Source organism: Pieris brassicae, chromosome 4 (genome assembly GCF_905147105.1).
Source record: "Pieris brassicae chromosome 4, ilPieBrab1.1, whole genome shotgun sequence".
Lineage (NCBI taxonomy): Eukaryota > Metazoa > Arthropoda > Insecta > Lepidoptera > Pieridae > Pieris > Pieris brassicae.
In genome coordinates this window covers 11,601,620-11,622,197 of record NC_059668.1, presented here as the reverse complement: position 1 = coordinate 11,622,197, position 20,578 = coordinate 11,601,620, and the positions used below count along the sequence as shown (strand labels likewise).

Genomic DNA, 20,578 nt, shown 5'->3' with positions numbered 1-20,578 from the left:
GTATATATGTTATGTGTATTAAAGATAATGTCAGGAAGATCAGGTCATTTCTTTATAAGTCACAACTTGACTTGCACAGACATATGGCTGCAATCAAACTTTTCTGCACTCGTGTTGTTGGTGGCGCATTTCCAACTCCTAAATATCTCTGTTGACGTGCTTCTTTACTGGAAATAACGCGTTTCTTATGAAAATCATCGTTTTATACAATAAATATCTAAAAACGACTATATTGTGTTATGTTCTCGTACTCGCCTACGAATGTTATACAGGTTTTTAATGGCTTAGCTATAATAAATCAAATGTCTTAATTTATATCATTACTCTAATAATATTAAATGTGCAAGCAAAATGTATTTCAGTGTCAATATTAGAAGTAATGTATATATACATTCCTAACACTACCTAAAGTGCTATTAAATAGAGAACCTTCTAGAAAAGCGGCTCCAAAGTAGACTATAGAAAAACCCAGCCCGATTCAATGGTACGGCAACCACAACGGAAACTCAATTAAGAATCCGTGCTTCATTTCCGGATCTTTGTAGAGCGCGGCCGAAAAGCAGCCGAAATTATTCACATTCAAAGAAACTCAAAATCAAGGGGAGCCACGGTATGCCTGCTAATGATTCATTTGCATTCGCGATTCTATTTCGAAATATGACTCATAAAAACATTAAGATAAAATTAACTTATACGATAAAATATTACGTCCTTACATATGAAATTGACGTTATATCGTGCTGACCACTTTGACCACAAATATCTCCTCTTTGAGTTGAAATTCCAAATTCATTTTTTTACACCTTTTACTCGTGCATTTGCTTTTCGACGAACATGATTCATTTAATTTTCCCGCTTTAATTTTTTTTCTAAGCGTCACTATATTTATAAAAGGGAAATAATGAAAACTGATGACTATTTTATCCGAAATTTGGATAACTTCTTGCAAGGTTAACAATTCAACTCTGATTTGGCAGTCGAAACCGCCTTCAAAGATTTTATTGATTCCCAATCGAATTGTTTTTTTTAGTAAAGAGATCAATGCACTACCTATAAGGTCGCAAAAGTGCATACATTAATAAATTAAATATATTCTATTAAAAAAGATCTACTTTTTGTTCCTCCTATGCAAAACGCAAATACAAACAAAGAAACAATCGTTTTAGTTTTAATTCATTAACAAGTAAAAAGGCTGAAAGAGCATGTCTACCTGTGGCTTTTTAAACTACTTGTTTAAATATTATTTAAAATTAATTACATTAATGAAATAAAACAATACATAAAATATAATACTTCACAATAAAGTATTCTATACAATGATGGCAAAGAGATGGCTCTAATGGAAATTATTTATAAATAATTTGAATAGTTTTAAGTGAAAACGTGTAAATGTAAAATTGAAAGTGTTAATTTGAAAAATTTATGTACAAAAGTTATATGAAGGATTAGGCCATGGACAGGACTAGGTAAGTCATAGGTCCATGAATGAAATGTTACGTGGTATATTATATGTTTACTATTACGCTTTCCCGTTTCTCTCTAGGTTCGATCCCCGGCTGTGTACCATTGGACTTTCTCTCAATAGGCACATTCAACATTAATTCGATCGGTAAGGAAACCGGCTTGCCTTAGACCCAAAAAGTCGATGGCGTTTATCAGACACAGATGTCTGATCACATACTGCCCTAGTAGATTGACATATATATCCATGAGGCCCACACCTACAAAGGTTGCAGCGCCACTCATTTATTTAATTTTCTATTATTTTTTCATTTTATTGTAAACTAAAATTATAATGTTTATTACGTCATAGGTCGACGTTTTGAACATCACGTCTAATTCTGAAGGCGGCGGCGTGCGGGGTCTAATTCAAACAAATTATAGCAGACCAAGGGGAAATTAGCGTCAAACGACCGAAAAATTATTTCGGACATCCGACGTTTTTAGTTACGAGCCTCTGGTTTCTTTTTTCTGAGTAATTAAATGTGGAAATCGAATCGTTTTCGAATCACTTTGAGATCAATGTCGTCAGGTGCTTACAACTCTCTTCGAACTTTATGACGACCGTTTCACAGTACAAGATCTCAATATATACTTGGCCGTGTATTGAGAGAGTTATTTGTAAACAAAGGGAAATTTAAAATAAAATTCAAATAATGATAATAATATTCATACATGATAGAAACAATATTGAGTGTGTGAAACATTTAAAAAAAATTATGAACGTTTTATAGTTTTTTATTCAAAACATTTTTTTACTAAACCATTTATTAAATCCCTATGAAAACATCAGAAATAGACACAACATCAAATCCTGTAGACGTAAATAGAATTATTCAGACAAATAGGTCAGAAAATGTGCTCTGCACTACACTCCGACTCTAAACAAATGAAGCTCGCCACAAAGAGTAGATAAAAGGCTTTGATCAGTCCACCGCGGTCCCTACACCCCTCCTCCCCTTTTCCAGTACCTGTTGCGAGACCAATCAATCAGGGGGTATCTTTGTAAAGTTCTCTTTTCCATCCTACCGTATTTTTCATAGTGTTTTCTGTTTGCCTTAATTTATTAAAATCAAAAATCCACTACTTCGGAGTGGATTTTTGCGATGTCCAAATTAAAAATATCGAAATTGAGACAATGACTCTAAGACTGAATACTAAAGCTTTCTAGTATACCATTCACGAGTATTTAACGATGCAGTAGCTACGACACAAACTGCTTCGTAGCACTATTCTACGCAGTTGTTGAATTTTATTTGTTGAAATGAAACAATTACCCTTGAACATTATGAATTGAAAGTTTAAGAAGTGAAGAATGAATGCGATATAAATCCTTCATATTTTATTCCAATATTGAAATTATTTTGCATCCACTTGTTGCGATCTAATCAATCAGTTGTAATCGCTGTTGTAGCTTAAATCCCCCTTAAAATATTAGCATGAGATCCAATCGCGTCTGCAATCCATCATGATCAAGACCATATTTTTTTTTCCTTTTTAAGGTATATCAAAGTGAAAGAGACTACACTCATAATAAAGGTGTCAGTTTGAGAATTGCTTGGGCAGAAAGATCTTATATGTTTATGGTACAGACATTCGTGTTCTAAAAATAGTCCCAAAAACATGTACCTAAAGTAACCGCTTGAAACAAACCAAATATGGAAAATCCATCCTATCGCAGCACATCTGTTCTTCCTGCATATTCGATCGCGCAACGACGACTAAATAAAGTCTCGTATTATTCAAAATACACAAAAGAAAACAGAAGAGCTCAAATCTCCTGCGCTCATCCGCTGAAACCGCTCTACAGGTAAATATTTATACCCCGGCCGGAAGGTTGGCCAATACGAAACACCGTGTAAAATAAAACTAAAAAAACCTTTACACGAATTTAGGCATAAAAACTTTAGTTACAAGTGTTAGAATCCATTGCACAGCTAAAGACTTGAATTGAATCACCAACGAATTCGTTTGCCGATTTGGCTGGCCCTTTCGCGAAATCTTGCACAGGATTATAGGATTTAAGTGTGTGTAAATCCTACAATCCTATATGTACACTATACAAAAAATCTCTCTATAAATTGCTAATGATGATAAAAAATATAATATCCTGAAAGGAAAAGTAGACTTAACTACTTATTAACGTATTATTAACCAGCCTAAGTATAAAAGTATCTTTATTTTGATGATATTACATTTTGTATCACAGTCATATTTGAAGAGTTGCAAAACAGAACTTTAGCAGCAGTGGGATTCATTTAAACTTGTAAATATACGGATAAAGAAACGATCGCGAATAGAATCAAATGTTAAAATTGTAATAATTTATGAATTATTTCAATTTAAAAAACCGTAAAACAATGAACATTTTTTTAATATCATGTATAGTGTACCAAAATGTTAAGACTGTTTTCACATGTTAACAAAGCACCCAACCGTTAGCTTTTAAAACGTCCATTCATTTTGATAAGAACTATGAATACGACATATATAACATTACTTTACAACTTTATGCCAATGTGTGAATTACCTGCTAACTCAATCCAGCATACCTATAGCTGGGTTGCGGTTGAGTCAATTCGATAACTGTAACTGTGTTCCAAGCGTCACAGCGGCCGCTTTCCTTATAAAGGTATCCGCCTCTGTTGTAGCGATTATTATATTGAATAAAAAGTATTACCATTATTGAATTGGGTTTAAATACCAGCAAGCAGTCGACGAACTTAGCTTGACAATGTTTTGCCAGTGCATACGCAAGTTTTTTAAACATTGTACTTAGTACAAAAGAATTAAATCAAAGTCGTATTACATCATAAATTAAGGAATTTAGTGCTAGTGCACCAAAGTGCTGCTCGGCCAAAGAAATATTAATAGTACCTAACTTTTACGGAATCTTCAATATTTCCCTTATTGTCCTTATGTTTTATACGAATAATTAATTTTATCCGCTGTTACTATAGGAGAAGGTTAAATAAAACCGCGGGCAAAGTTCACCAAGAGGTGTTTGTATTGAAATTGATTTATGGAAATTTCTCGACGAAGACGCTTCATCCAAGAGTCGCGGCCGATTCTCAGATTGTTAGATTGAATCCGACATTTTTCATTCAATATTGAGTTTAAGAATCGCGAATCTAAAATCACATCCCTAGATACTATTTCCTTCACCCATTTCATAAAATCATTTATGATAATTCGATTTTATGAAATTATATTCTGAAATTTATAAAAGATTTTAAAATCTTTTAAAAATGTCGATTAACTGTTTGAATTATATGAGCCACATCTGCGGTTGTAACATATTTCACTTAAAATAACTCATGTAACGTCATTGAAGTTCATTGCGTGCTGGGTTTTGAGGGATCCATAATATATTTTAATAATGCCCGACGATAAAAACCAAAATGAAAAGCATTTATTGTAGAATTAACGCTATGATTTTAAAAATAAACATAAAGTCACACTCCTTTAACAGGCACCGTGATTTTTATGTTATGAAGTTTTTTTTATTCTCCTTTTAATTGGCGATAATGAAATGACTTATCAACTAATTGTGTTTTGAGAGGTGCCCTAGCTAAATAAAATAAGTTAAGTTTTCCGCAATGTACAGAACACAAGACGATATTAACACAGTGGGCCGCCGAGTCCCATGTGCATTTCTCTTGCACGCGGTACGGACTAGCCATTTATGTTATTGCAAAGTTATTATTACATTGTGACAGCGCACAATTGATAGGAAGCGTTTTAAAATATTTATTCTATGTTACTCCTGTAAAATGGCTTTATAAAGTGTAATTGTTTGCGTTAAATCGCCTTCAGTTAAAGAAGAATGACAACTGTCGATTTTGACTTTCACACACCAACCGGAGATGGTAGGTGGCGTTCCAGCGTAATGGCGCAAGGTCTATATAGTTAAATTTTAATCGCTGTCGCGTGCACACTGAGTATATGAGTAATGACCGCATACCGAACCGTATTTTATTTACCATAATTATTTAAGGATCCAGTGCATGGAGTGGGACACACCACCGTTGATGGTAAGTGCTAGTCCTAGTCTGATCGGTTATTGGATTCCTTTTTTTATGATACTCATACACATGTATTTTACCGACGCAAGGGAGCATCCTGGATATAACTTCCGGATACCCAGGCCCACACAGTAATATACCCCTTTTTGCTACCAAGCTTTATATTACAAATTGCAATTTTATTCTAGAATATTTTATGTACAAAGTTATTAAAATTTAAACAGATTTTTAGACAACCTACATTTAAATAATTTGCGTTTGGAATAATATTTTTGGAACAAAGACTCATCTAGCTTATTTGCTTTCGTCGTTCATTCAAAGTCAAATATACTATCCACCGAAAGATTGACTTTACAAGCGAGTGACAGTTTAGGAACGCTAATATGTATTTATCATTATATTTGTTTTGAACAATTTTACAAATGGTTCGATATGAGAGTTATATTGCAAAACAATTTTTAAACTCCAGGTCTTACTTAACTTAAGGTCCAAAGCAATTTGTTAGATTTAATATTCCCTATACCCTTATAACCGCAACGAAAATATTGGAGGTAAGGAAAATTTTCCTAATTCCATTAAGCTGTGTGAGTATCGGATCCATTCGACAATATACAGGAGTTCGCAATCGACCGGACCAAGTTTATTATTAATAACCGCGGTCTTTACTTGGAAACACGAAACATCCATTCCCGTAAGATATAGCAAACACTCATCCTTTCAGATAACTGGAATTCAGGCCATTTCATTCGTTACAATGATAAAGAGTCTTTTAGAGAATTATTTCAGAAATATTACTTTAGCAACGACTAAATAGGTGCAAAACATTTAATATTAAGGCGCTACCACCGGTATCTAATTTCTTTCGTATTTTAGGTAGATTAGCTTAGTAGTCCAATCAAAAAGTAATATCAGTTGTATTTCTTTTTTTGTTAAGTCCTTGATATTACTAATAATTTTGAATTGCTGAATATTGTACGCTCGTAATAACTAAATATTTTTCTCAAACATTCAAATTGAAAAACACTTAATTAAAAATATATTTTACACTAGAGATTTTCACAAAGCATTGCTTCGTAAAATGAAAATATGAAACAGAGCTTTCTGAAGCATTCCTGGCACTTGCACGTACAGTAAATTTCCACGTGCGCCGTTTGATTCCACGATAGAAGCCTAAGTATTTTCTAATTAAAACGGAAATTTATATTACACGCATAGGTAGGTTTAAGTTTGAGAGTTTTTAGCTAAGTTGAGTCCTACTTTAATAACCATGACCTTTATTAATCCGTTCTTTTTTAATAAAATGAAGTGACCAATCTAAAGAGTCAATTAAACAAGGTACCCTAAGGTTTCTTATTTGTTAACTGGTAAATTGCTACTAAGAATAAACCCTGGTGAAGTTCAATTTTGGTTTGAACATTTCTGTCAACAAGTATAAAATGATGTAAAACAAGCATCAAATGTTCGATGTAAATTTCCATCTTATATGCCAATCCAACTGGATAGTTTCTAGAGTTGCCTGATTAAAAACCAAACTGGAATGAAAAAACTTTAGCAACAAACTCGCTTGGTCGATGCTTTTTTCTTATTCGTACAAATTTTTCGTTAATGGCCAATGTGTTTGAAAAAACTTTCCGTTGATAAAAAATGTATGTGGGCTGATGAAAGGGATTTCAAAAGTAAGGACTGCAGAATTTTATATTGAGTAATTAAATACATTATCTAGAGATAGATATCAGACCATTACATATGATAGTGGTCACGTTCAATGACTTTCATATCAAGTTTGATACTACGGGTTCAGAACCCATAAAAATATTTACCCATAAGTTTATTTTCTTATTTCAAAAATCTGTCAATCTTGTTGTATCAAACAAAAATAGTTTTGCAAAATCCTTCCAGAAGCACCTAGCACACTTACACTGTTCATACCCAAATTTGGTTGATTAGATTAGAAGCATTTTCTTTCTTTTTTTTGACGTTCATAAGTGTACATTGTGTTACCTATATGAATAATTTTTTTTTGACTTTGACATTGACTATAATATTGTGGACACTTTATAGATATCTTATTTTTTTCCTTTAAAAGATACAATAGCACGCCATATTTTCAGCTGTTTATTAATTTGTCACTACCGATGTCGTGTCCCGTCCCCATCAGTATTGGAAGTTCTTCCACGCTTGAACTTAGTTTACCATCACACAACCGAAGAATAAGGAGAAGCATGTAGTAAAAATTTTCAAGCAGAGATATTTTATTTCCGCGCCTATTTATATTTTATCCATTTTCAAGAACTTTTTTTTAAATAAAAGTGAATTAATTGATTTTTTTTCATATTATAGTATCTAATGTCTGGGATATGCCAGACAGTATTATTTCTTTCTTTTCAAAAAATCCACACCTAACTATTGAATACAAACAATATAAACCTATATTATATGATAAGCTATTCTATGCATCAAGTTATCAAGTTAATATACATGATTTGTTATATGCCTATAATTAAAATTATTATGGCTGCTACCCCTTCAAAGGGCCATCGGCACACTAAATGAATGTAAACCATAATATAAAATAGCGCAAAACTGCTATTTGACAAAAACTATGCGCTCTTCATTTCTCTTAGATCTTTAGCTATACAAACCACTCCGGGCGCTTTGTAATTAAATAAAAACATAAAAAGCATTAGCTCCTATACCACTTTGACATGTTGAAGTGACCCGTCATAAGTAAACAGGGTTAGAGATGAGTAATAGCTTGCTATTCCCCGTCTTTTAGTTGTACATTATACGGTACATGAGAAAATAAAATTTGTTTTCTTTTAAAATTTGTTTCGGGTTTAAATTGAAAAGCTACAGTGAGTCCATAAGTCGAGGGAGATAACCGAAATTAGTTCGTTCAGTTTGGTTTTTATATATTATTCATTTAACTGATGATATAAAACACTATATAAAACATATACACTCGATATCTTTGCATAATCTCTCATGGACCATTGAGGATGTAGCAAAGACAGAGTCATAGAGTTGAATAAGCTGAACGACGTTAATTAAACAAATTAATTACGATTCAGTGCAAATCTCGCGACAAATCCCGAGTTTGAAAGAGAAGCGGACGTCGACGTGTGTAATTTACTAATGCATGTTGCGAGCAAGCCACGCCACCAAATGAAACCTGCGGTGTGCAGACCTTCATAGGGGAAGCGAGATAAGAAATAAGTTTGTTTAATATCTATTAATTCACGGTAGTTAGACAGTTAATAACTAAAAAAGAATTGAGTAATTGAATTAATTGTAACTAATTATTTTTACTATAATAATCCATATAAAATGTGCTAAAACTTTTACCTAAAGATTAAATAAGTAGGTAAGTAGGTAAGTAAGATCAACATGATAAAGATAAAGATAAAGGTACATATGACAATTCTTAATAAGTGAAAAAAATATCGCCTATGTACATGTCCGCAGTCTAATTGAGTTGGCACCCCGCGCTATGTACTGTTGCATCATATTTGCAGCTTTCATTACAGTTATTAAAACTGTTACAAAGATCACGTCAATATTAATAACGAATAACAGAATATTCCTACCTGTTTTATGTTTCATTCTTTATGCTATATTAAAAAATATTTGTTTTTACTAAATTGTACATTGACTGAATTTACTATAAGGGCATTATTCATAATTTCTTAGTAATTGAGTTTGATGAGTTGAAATTGTATTTCATATCGTGATATTATATTATGTTTTAAGCTTCATTAATGTAAAATTAATAAGTTTTGTATTGTATTAATCATGTTACTTTAAAAGAAGAATAAGGAAATAAATAGATTCAATCTCTAAATACACACGCCAAGCTATGTGTATCAATTCTCAAACTGTAGTTTTATTAAACATAACATTGCATAAATAAATAAAAATTAAGGATTATTTCATTAAATTTCATACCAAATAGTTATGAAAAGGATTAACAAATTTTTGCTAAAATTTAAATTTTAAATGCAATATTGGACTGTACTTAACAATTCACATAAGGTTGTGATTTACTAAAACTCATCATCATACAAACTATTTCAACTATAAAATTTCACCAAATTATCATATAGGGCGCATAATGATATTTCATGACATGTACATTCATTTTAGTTCAGTTATTTTAAAACCTTACTTTGTTTTACTACTAAACTTGTAAAATTTAGTGATTTATGAATGATTCGTTCATATATTTTAAGCTTAATATTTGATAAATTGGTTGAAGAGTATACGATTACTTGCTTAATAATAATTAATAGGGTAATTTTATAATATATTACCATTTATGAAACATCAATGCAGTAACATAAACGTGTGTGCAGAGGTGTTAATTAAGGAATCAAATAATTCCAATGTTTGAACGAAATTACGTATAACAACTATTTTATATACAAAAAAAGGTTTGTACACCGAAGTAGTCAAATGCATTCACCTTTACACGCGGCCCGAGGCCTCAGAACTCCCAAATTCAGTGTCATACCTAACGGCGTTAATAGCATCCAATGTAATTGAAAATTGACCCGCCCCGAGCGTTTGGAAAACGTGATTTAATATCAGATAAGTGAAAACAGAAGGTCGATATTACGTGCGAAATGCTACCTCGCTGACAACAGAGCTTTTGAAATTGGAAGTGATAATTAAAACTATGCTCTCAAGTTGTATGGAGCGATTACAAGCCTTTGCTGATTAGTGTCAAAGGCCTTTGTTTTAAATGATCTTTCTGGACTCGCGCACTGACAATGGACATGGAACGTAATTGCCACGAAGCTAGACCTTAAAAAATCTATGTTTATGTAAATAGATGACAAAGAAACAACGAAACTTAACGCACCCCTTACCCCAAATGCTTTCAATTGCATCTATCCCTGGACAAGACGACAAGTTCTCCTATATAAAGTCGGATAGAGTCGGGTAGTTCACAAAAATGATAATATAATTTATACATCAGACTTACTTTACTTAACTGTATTCCTATTGATACAAATAATCACGAACATAATATGCCCTGATCTACCAGATACAATTAATGTATATCAAATAATATCATCATTATTGTCATTGGTTTACACGAGTACCACATCTTTTCACAAAATATCGTAACGAATACAAACAAGAATTTACTAAATATTTACAAAACAAACTTTATTAAGAATTATTAACTCCATGCATATATATAACTACGGGAGGGTACGAGCCCCGACGCAAAATAGTTCGTCTAATGTGAAATTTTATTTGTGAGATATTTTTCTAACTTCATTATTTTTGTATATAAAATATTTAGCTGTTCTACTACTTATGCCATTCCTTAAATTATGAACCAATAAACTATTTTAGCTTGTGAAATTTATACATATACTGTTTTAAATTCAAAAAAGTTATAAGCAAAATAGTTCGTCTATCGGTGAGTTAAATAAGATTATTCCTTCTTTGTACAATTATGTTGCATAATTTAAATTTGTAAAAATAATTCTGTGTCACTTGTCAAGTGAGACAGTATAAATTCTAAAAATTATAGTTTTTTTTCATTCGCTTTCAAATAACAATGGATCGTGGCAAGAGAAGTGTGTGTTTGTGGGGTCGATGCTGGCATATCACCAAGTTACCAAAAATCTAAAGACTTGATACTTCCCAGGTCTACAGTCCAAAGGGCCTTATAGACTAGTGGTCTCTGTATGTGGTAGCTATGGTGCGGGGTACTGGGTTTGATTCCCTGTTCGAGTGCAAGTTTTAATTTAATTTAGATTTGTTAGGGTTGTACGGTACCGGCGAGTGCTTAAACCGTACATGGAGGGCACGAATTTTCTATAGTATGCAGTGGGCATCGAACTATAGAAAGGAGACTGTGTAGGTTTAGAATGTAGCAATTCGTTCTAGGCCGAGGATGGAAATTACAAGTGGTCAGTAATTCTACAGTTCTTTTTTGGTCCCGGTAGAATGCGACAGCGACCGACCCGGAGCCTCTGTAACGCGTTTTTGTAGGAACTACTCGAGGTGGTTTTAGTGGGTATTATTCACCCAGTCTCTGAATAGCAGAGATTTTGTCGTAGGCCCACATACCCTGCAACCTTTGAGGATAGGAGATGTGCAAATGCATTTTCACCTCGGATATCAGAAAAAAAGGTCACATTTTGAATTTCATTATATACTACTTTTTGATTATTCAATACACAAATAGTTACTAATTAATTGAAAACCAAAATAAAAAGGTATATTAACGATAAGACTGTTGAAAATATAATGTTTTATTATACTTCATACAAAACTCGTACTCTGCGCATTTCCACGTACCTTTCTCTCCTGAAGCAACTTTATAAAGCTTATACTTATAAGATCTATTCTAATGATTTGAAAAGTATATTTGCTTGTATTTTGGTTCAACACTTTCTTATTGTTAAATAACTATGAATAAAAATGCATGCTATATTTGAATATTTACTAGAATCGAGAGTACATACCAAAGAATCATTGGTCATTAAAAAAACTAGGCAGAGAAAAACGAAGATCAGTTCGCCAGGAGACACAACATGACACAAATGGTCTCTGCGATATTGCAAATACCAGATGTGGACATAAACCTTCTTTTTTCAACTTACTTCGCATCCGGAGAACTACCAAGTCTCTGTTGACCCGTCATTGGGATTATCGGATCATTGCGTGGTCCGGAGCACTGTTCACTGGAACGGGCCTGATAACATCCTTCTAATTGTGCTGCGTACTTGTCCTTCGGAGTAGGCTCCAGTGCTAATGTGCCTATTCGGGTATCTGTACTCACTTGGCATTCCCTAAAAAAGACGATCGCTCTGACACTTCCAATTATAGCTCAATAGCTATAACCTCCTTTTTCTCTAAAAAAATAGACTTTATTAATGTCCTCCAGCTCCTGAGATATCAAGAGGGCCACCAGCTGATTAGCGATGGTTTTTCTCGCCTTATTTTTCACATAGGTGGGCAGAGGATTATGGGGGATGCCCTGGTGGTAAGTTTGGACATATTGAAAGCTTTTGATCGTCTGAGGGGTAGAACACTGTTTTCCGAAGCTACCTGCCTATTCCCCGAGAAATTCATTATTTCAAGCTTTCTTGCTGATCGGAGCATCAAAGCCGTCATCGACGACGCATGTCGCCGACCTTAAACTCATGAACGCTAGCAGGTACAACAAGACGAACTCCTATCCAGAACCCTGTTTTTTCTGCATATCAATGATATATTATGATCGCTATTACTACCCGACGTTAAGTTTCACGGTCATTCGTAGCACGCTGCCCACTGAAGTATTTCGACTTAGGATCCTTCGAAAAAAGAGCGTATCAATTTTTAAAAGGCTAGCAACGTCCTTGCTTTGAATATACCTCAGTGTACACGGGGGGCGGAATCATTTACCTTCAGGTGAGTTAGCTCGAATGCCCCTTGTTGTATAAAAAAAATATTTGCAAGTGCATTGTAATAGTTAAGTTTTATTTTCTTAAGATAAAAACAAAGGTAAAACACGAAATAAAATGAAGTGTTGATTGTAGACTACAAATTTTATTGGCATCCGACGATAGCAGTTAACCGGCTAATCACAAGAGGTAACACTAAGCCGTCCGGCTAAGATTGGTTATCGATCCAGAGGAAGATTGCACTTATTTTTAATCGTCTTAAAACGTTTAAACGCATTAAAATTACTTGTACATTCCAAGAATAATATAATAATAATTGGAATAATTATTCTTGGAATGTACATGTAAATTTAAACGTATACGTAATTAGTTTTTCGTTTCGGTTAATTAAAAAGTGTTAAATCTTCAGAAACTAATGTTTTATTCTAACGTTATGTACCTTTTATGATTACATAAGGATTAAATCTAGTGTAAGCTACATTACTAGCTATATAAGCAGTCGATGCCGTTAAACCTACCGCTTTGCCCTTTGTGGTAATAACTTGTAGTCTAAGATAATAGATGGAGCGATAATTTGTCACAACAAGAAATCTAAACCTGCCAAGCTCTTTTTTTTGAACTTGGAATTGCATTGATCTGAAAACTCGGCTTATTGTTACTGGTGTTTGCTCGTTACATTATAAAACTGCTACGGGACGCTACCAGTCTACCACGTAGCAGTTTGTAGAAATACGTAATATTACGTAGAACACTAGTCAGTACAGAACACGTTACTTTATATAATGTTCCTACTATGTGGTTGGTTAATATAATGTTGTTAATTTATAAGTAACAACATTACAAGTAAGAAAACGATTATCGCTGTCGGCTTATAATTTAAGCCACAAAATTAAGGCCACCGATCACAGCTAAGAATAGTACAAACAGCCCTGTTCCATCGCCTCAGCGGGTCTTCGGCCAGTCGTGAAACCAGTGTGTGGTGGGTCTCATGCATCATTGGCTGAGACAGTCGGGCGTGCGTAAACGCATGGCTGCTTATAGTGCAGGGTTTGTGTGGCGTTGTGTTAGATTAGCACGTGCCAATGACCGTGCCGTAAGAGCTTTAAAGTTGTAAAGATTAGAATTAATATTATAAGTATTTTTTTGAAAACACTATCCGGCTGGCTGGCGGGGAACTGTTTGTGTCTTGTTTTTGTTTATGTGATGATGAAAACCCCAAGACAAACAATCCGCGAAAATAGAGGACACCGTGAGTGATTTCTGAAAAACCCGTAATCTTTTAGTCGATGCCAACTCCGGGGAAATAAATACAGATAACACAACTTTGTCTACAGCTGTGATACTTTTGACATTCAACAGCTATTGTCTTCAGTCACCGTGACCACACACGCTGTAAACCACGCGAAACGTCGGCAAAATTTAAATTTAAAATTATGTAAAATAATTATAAGTATATAATAATACAAATAGCTTTAATGCGGTTAAAAAAATGTTTTCTTTCACAGTAATTATTATTTGTTTCAACAAACAAATAAATCAGTGCTTACTAGTAATGTCTTTGATTAACATAGCTTTTACACATTGAAAGAAAACAATTTGTTAACCGGATTAAAGCTAGTTGTAATGCACGCTGTAAAGCACGCGAAACGTCGGAAAAATTAAAATTTAAAATTATGTAAAATAATTATAACTTTATAATATAATAATTATAAGTTTATAATAATACAGTGATTATAAGTTATATAGCTTTATAATTATAAGTTTATATAGCTTTAATCCAGTTAAAAAATTGTTTTCTTTCAGTGCTTACTGCTTTTTCTAGGTAACATATATAAAAGGACTTTATTGAATGAGGATATACTTCGAGTGCAGAACATAATATATCTGTTACTCTCAGAGATCATATATCCGATAATATCATCTCGTGAGTCGACGTACCATGAAATACGTCTTGAATGACTCGGCACAAGGTACCTATATCAAAGATTAAGACAATGTTTCACATCAAAAGATAAGCTTTTTTGTGGATAGGTTACTTTAATTTTTTTTATTAAGTAATTTATATCGACATCATTTACATCGACTTTTTAAAAAACAATAAAATATATGTAAGTAAACAAGGTTTATTGTTCTAATGACACCCAAAGTTAAAACTTATAAGATATAATCAAATACTTAAGATTAGGTTATTATTAATTGTAATGAGAATGACAATACGTAATCTGCAATAACTTTTAAAAAGCACGTCAGTTTGTGTACACTGGTAAACAGTCCTAATAACTTGGGCCGGTACAAGTTAAACTCTCCCGAGTAATATTTTACCCCACCAACCAAATCATGAAACTTCTCTTACAGCGATTTGATGATATTGCACTTTGACGTATACGGCTATCGGTAAGAGGGGAAAACTGAAACAAGATGGATGATACGATTATGTCTTCTTTTAGGTAGGTTTTTGTAAGTTTATATACACCCTTTATAAACTTATATATGTGTGTGTATATATGTCTAAAGGTTTTGCTTGAGTTTGAAATATATGTTAGCTTTCATTACTAAGTGATAAATGTATTGGTAAGAATTTCTTTTTTTTCGAAAAATCAATAAAATATGATTATTTATATTTATTTCTAAACATAATTTTTAATATATGAAAAGGGAAAGAAACTACCGCGCGTGATACGATCTTCGTTTCAAAACAGAAGCATACGTAAAATGAAGTGTAGTCCATAAGTCTTTGTAAACTTTAATCCCATTTCAGTGCATTCCTTTGATGTTTCGCGGCATATTATTTTTCTTTTCCTAACAACTCATAAAACCACTATAAAGCAGCGAGTGTTCATACACTATCTTCAAGACTCGTCAAGTCTCGACATCACATCTTTAATATCACAACGCGAGTGCTTTTAGCATTATTCAAGAGGTTTTTATTACTTTTTCTTTATCGTTATTTTTGCAAGTACGCTTTTTGTTCTCTGAGAATAATCAGATCTGCTCTTTTATTTACTATATTATTTTCGTACGACAAATCTTATTTGAAATGTTCAATTCCGGAACAATGTTTGAAGTATCCGAGGGTAACACAATAATTTAATATAGTATTATCAAAATACAAATATCGTACGAGACATGTATATTATTAAATATTATTTTGTTTAATCTTAGTGAAGATTAATATACTGCAATAGGTTACAATTAGGAAAATATATAATTAAAAATAAAATACAATTTATAGTGTAAACTTAACGAATTATTTACTAATATTACCTGTCTGTAACGCCACACAATTTGTAATCCTGCATGTCCATGTCCCCCATGTAGTGTGAAAAACCTGAAATAAAACAGGAATACATTACACTATGTTTTATGAAGATAAAGGAACATCGCTAATGTAACTCATTAAATTATTTACATTTCGAGTGACAAGTCTCACGGCCCTAGACGATTTTAACCCTGAACGTGTCCAAGAATTATTAACTGCATTCGGTTTACCAAGCCATCCAGTACATCCCACGGCAGCATTCAACACTACGTTTTGATATTCGAATCACGCCGCTGAACAGCTACGGGCGACGGGGCAGCGATTGGCAAATCACGCACGCCGCCGCCGTGGCCGCGTAAATGAATATTGACATCCAACTAGCAGTGAACGGGTTGAATTGATAATCGACTGTGGGGATAAATGGGGCTTAGAATGTAGCGGATCAGACAACAGAGCTATTCACCTTATTAGCAATGCCAAATATGAAAAAACAGGTGTCAGGACAGAAACGATTACTTCACAACTGGCGACTTTTATGTATCGAAACTAAAAATTTAGTTTAGTGAGATATGTATAGATATTTTCATAACATTTTGTTTTAAACTTAATTTTATGTAAATAGAAGAAGCTCAAGATTGGGCACGACTTGTTGTTAAGTCTGGAAGCCAGATACAAATTATTCATTGGGCTGAAAGGCTTCCATAAAATTGTCAGTTCGATAAATCTTTCGATAAGTCTTATAAATTTCATTACACCTACCGATGGCTGTAGAGGATCCAATTTCACTAAGTACTAAAAGTGAATCGTTACCGTTTCTCATAATTTTGCCTTTGTCGGCGACGACAGAGCAGCCCTCTTGCACACAAATGAGTAAAAATGCATCTGTCATTAATTTGATTATATCAACGAATCAAAAGTAGTCATCTGGTCTGGATTTAAAATGTTGCAATTGCAGTGTTGCATAGACGCGACAGAATCTTGTAATAGTAGTGATGTAGTTACAGTGCTCAATACTTACATTATATATGTATCTATTTATAATATTTTTACGTATAAATCTGAAATATTTCATCTATAATTCGTGTGTACAAGGTCTTACTTCATTATTTAACATCTCCCAACGGTGACAGTAAAAAATGAAATTTCCGCGAAAACCTGTCCAATTTTGAAGGTGGAACAAAGGAGACGTGATCTCGGTGAATTGAAAAAGATTGTGTCATCTGTCTAACGTAAATTATATATAATTGCAAGATAGAGATATATTCAGCTAAGATTTTGTTTTAATTTACAAATAATTTTACCAACGTATTATAATGTATAACGCGATTATAAGAAAACTTTAGAATAAATTATTAAGGTACGTTACGGTAGTCATAAAAGCTAATACGTATTTAAGTAGTTTAAATATAGTAAGAATTTTTTAATGTATTAAATAATGTCCCATTTTGTACATTACGTAACGATACTGTTTATTTTCACGACGAGCGGTGGCAAAATTAATGGAACAGATTTTGCATAATTAAAAACGGGTGCTGAAATCATTATTTATTTTGATGAATAATGATAGCATGCTTCCACTGCATATTTATTTCACTTTGCTAAGATGACACATGAACCAGAAAAGGCTGCTACTAATTATCATTACCACGTCAACTACCTTTAACGTAATTAAATTCATCGTGGAAATAACAACACTTAATTTTTATTTGATACACTATGCATACATAAATATGTTTCAATTAAAACAGTAGAAGTTTTTTTATGACAAACAAGGCATCTATCTATATGTTGTTTGCCATTTTGTACCATGATTTGCTATTTTGAAAGAGTACTGATGGTTTTTTACGCCGGCTTTAGCTATCTGCGATACAAATTTAATGACGTGAAATAATAAACAAATTTTATTTTTATTTCGTTGCCATTTATAATAAGTCATATCGATTTGCTCAACATACCTTCGGACAAACGCTGTAGAGTGGTCTAAATACCTCTTCCATTTACAATAACAGAGGTACAACATTACTAGAAGTCTCTCCTTTTTTATAGTCTATCATCTTTATTACCCAAACTTAACCTCTGCGTTGTAAAAACGTAGCGAATAAATTGAAATTGCTCGGAAGCCCAAAATCAGTTCTCGCCCTCTCGAGATCTGCCATTTGGCGTTTACGTGACGAGGGCACAGTGGAAGTGTAAATCAATGAATTTACAAATGATTTGGCTCCTTTTTAAGAAAAAAATGTGATTAGAACATTGGAGAGCACTAGATGTGTATATATGTAATAATAGAATAAGCCGCTACAATTTTATATTTAATATTGATAGCATGTTCGTCTACCTATTAATGCTTCCCTCTATCGGCCCGTGACAAATAAAAATAATTGCATCGACTATTAAACCGACTATAATGGGGACTTTTCCCCACAAAATTGAAAGCACGGTACCTCGATTGATAGTGATATCCAAGTAATATCACAGATATTTCTTTTCTCCCTACGCGCCCCATTACGGTTATTTTCTTCGAGACACACCACAGTTAAACGTTTCGACAGTAGGTAAATTTTAAGATTTTACGAGATTTTCAACTAGAAAATTTAATACAAACGCCTACTTTCATAAAGCATACAGGTATGTGTTTTTAAAGGATCAAAGAATCCCTAAATAAAGTAGTGCCAAACAGTACAGGCAGCTCAGTCAGTAAATGTAATAAAATTAACGATTGCCTGTTGTGTAGACTGTGTATCCGCCCTTTGTCCCATGGAGAATATTTGATGACACTCATCTATTACGCGACATAATATCTTCGATAAATAATGATGTTTTGAATTTATTCACGACGCTCTTGATCATCTGAAGAGATTGAAAATGCTCGAGAATTCCATTTAGAATACAGGAACAGATAATTGGATATGTGGAGCAATTCCTCTTTAGGTTACGTTGTTTTATTCGAAAGAAATTGAACTATTTTTTTTGGATATAATATATATTTATTATTTGAACTAAATGTTGATACATTTTTACAAATAATAAGCGTAACCATTTTTAACATTCCTGTTTTAAGAAATATTATCAACAACGGTAGTCCGTTGTTATATACGTAATAGTTCAAGTGTGATAATTGACGTAAACTCTCCACAAAAATAACGAAAGACTGTTATAGTCTAAGTTTACAAAAAGAAATCGAAAATCAATGTTAAATAAATTGACTAAACCAAAAATACTTTTAACACTTTCAAAATACACTAAGAACAAAAGTCACATTAACGTATAATTTATTTAGAGACAGATTTTATTCGCAAATTCTTTTAGGGCGTGTGAAATAACGTGAAGGTAGATATTTTAAGGAGATACTTCGGCGGAAATTTAAAAAGTTTTTTTGGGTTCCGTTTGCAAACAAGAAAACTTTATATAGAACCATTGAGCTGTCAACAATAATATTTAGCTACGAGCTCCGCAAAATATACTTTATTATTAAATGCGTTATTTTCAAATTACAATTTATACATTATAATATTTTAGCTACCTTATACACAAATGAATGGAGACCCGCATTGTGTTTGAGATCAGACATAGTCTTAGCCGATTTCTGGTATTGTCGCCCTTTCTTTATAATTTGGCACGTATGAAGGGACGAGGGGGCCTTAGTGGAAAATTACAGCGACGTAGTAAAGTATTAAACTTTGGCAGGGATTTGTATTTATATCCCTTATGAAATGCTTTAATTTCGATGAAAAGGTTGTACTAGTACGAACTTTGCCGATCGTTTATGACCCTTTATATTTTTGTATCAATACAGTATTTCAAAAAGAAAACAATGAAAAGCCTTCGAGCTGAATATTCAAAGGCGGAAGGAATGATACTTGGCATAAATCCCGTCTCTGCCAGCACCCAAATCAAAATAGTCACAATTTTTTATGAGAGTCAGCGATTCTATGGCCCGTCGGAAAATCTCAACATCGGCTTTTACGTAAATCCTTTTAACGTGCCTCAATGACGATGTTATGCCATTTCTTCTGACAAACAGATACGCCAAACAGAATTCGCAATTTTTCGCTATGTTAACCTGCTTTCCTTGCGGCTTTCGAATCCAGGGACAACTATTTGTTACAATTATTTCTAGTTTTTATCTATAATAAGATATATATACAGTTAAATAAAGCCATTTCAAGTAAATATTCTAACATATCTTCATCATCAGTACAACAATATTCTGTCCACGCAGCGCAGCCAATCACATTAAAGCAAGAAAGTGTCACAAAAAATCAACAAAAGTGAAATAGCCAAAATTGTATTAATATAAAGTCCTGTAATCATCGTCGCGGCATGGCTCGCGGTGAATATAGATTCGATGCTTGGTCAGACCTCACCCTAAATCTGTCGATGAGCGT

The 20,578-nt window shown here is 33.2% G+C and overlaps 1 protein-coding gene across 2 annotated transcripts in view; it reads right to left on the bottom strand.

Annotated features, from left to right (window-relative positions):
- LOC123708962 (CUGBP Elav-like family member 1) overlaps positions 1 to 20,578 on the bottom strand; it is a 201,555-nt gene that overhangs the window by 147,215 nt on the left and 33,762 nt on the right. For both annotated transcript variants that reach the window (XM_045660015.1, XM_045660014.1), the window contains exon 3: positions 16,199 to 16,262. In XM_045660015.1, coding sequence (XP_045515971.1) covers positions 16,199 to 16,248 — 50 coding nt within the window. In that variant the 5' untranslated portion in view covers positions 16,249 to 16,262. The remainder of the gene's footprint in view (positions 1 to 16,198; positions 16,263 to 20,578) is intronic.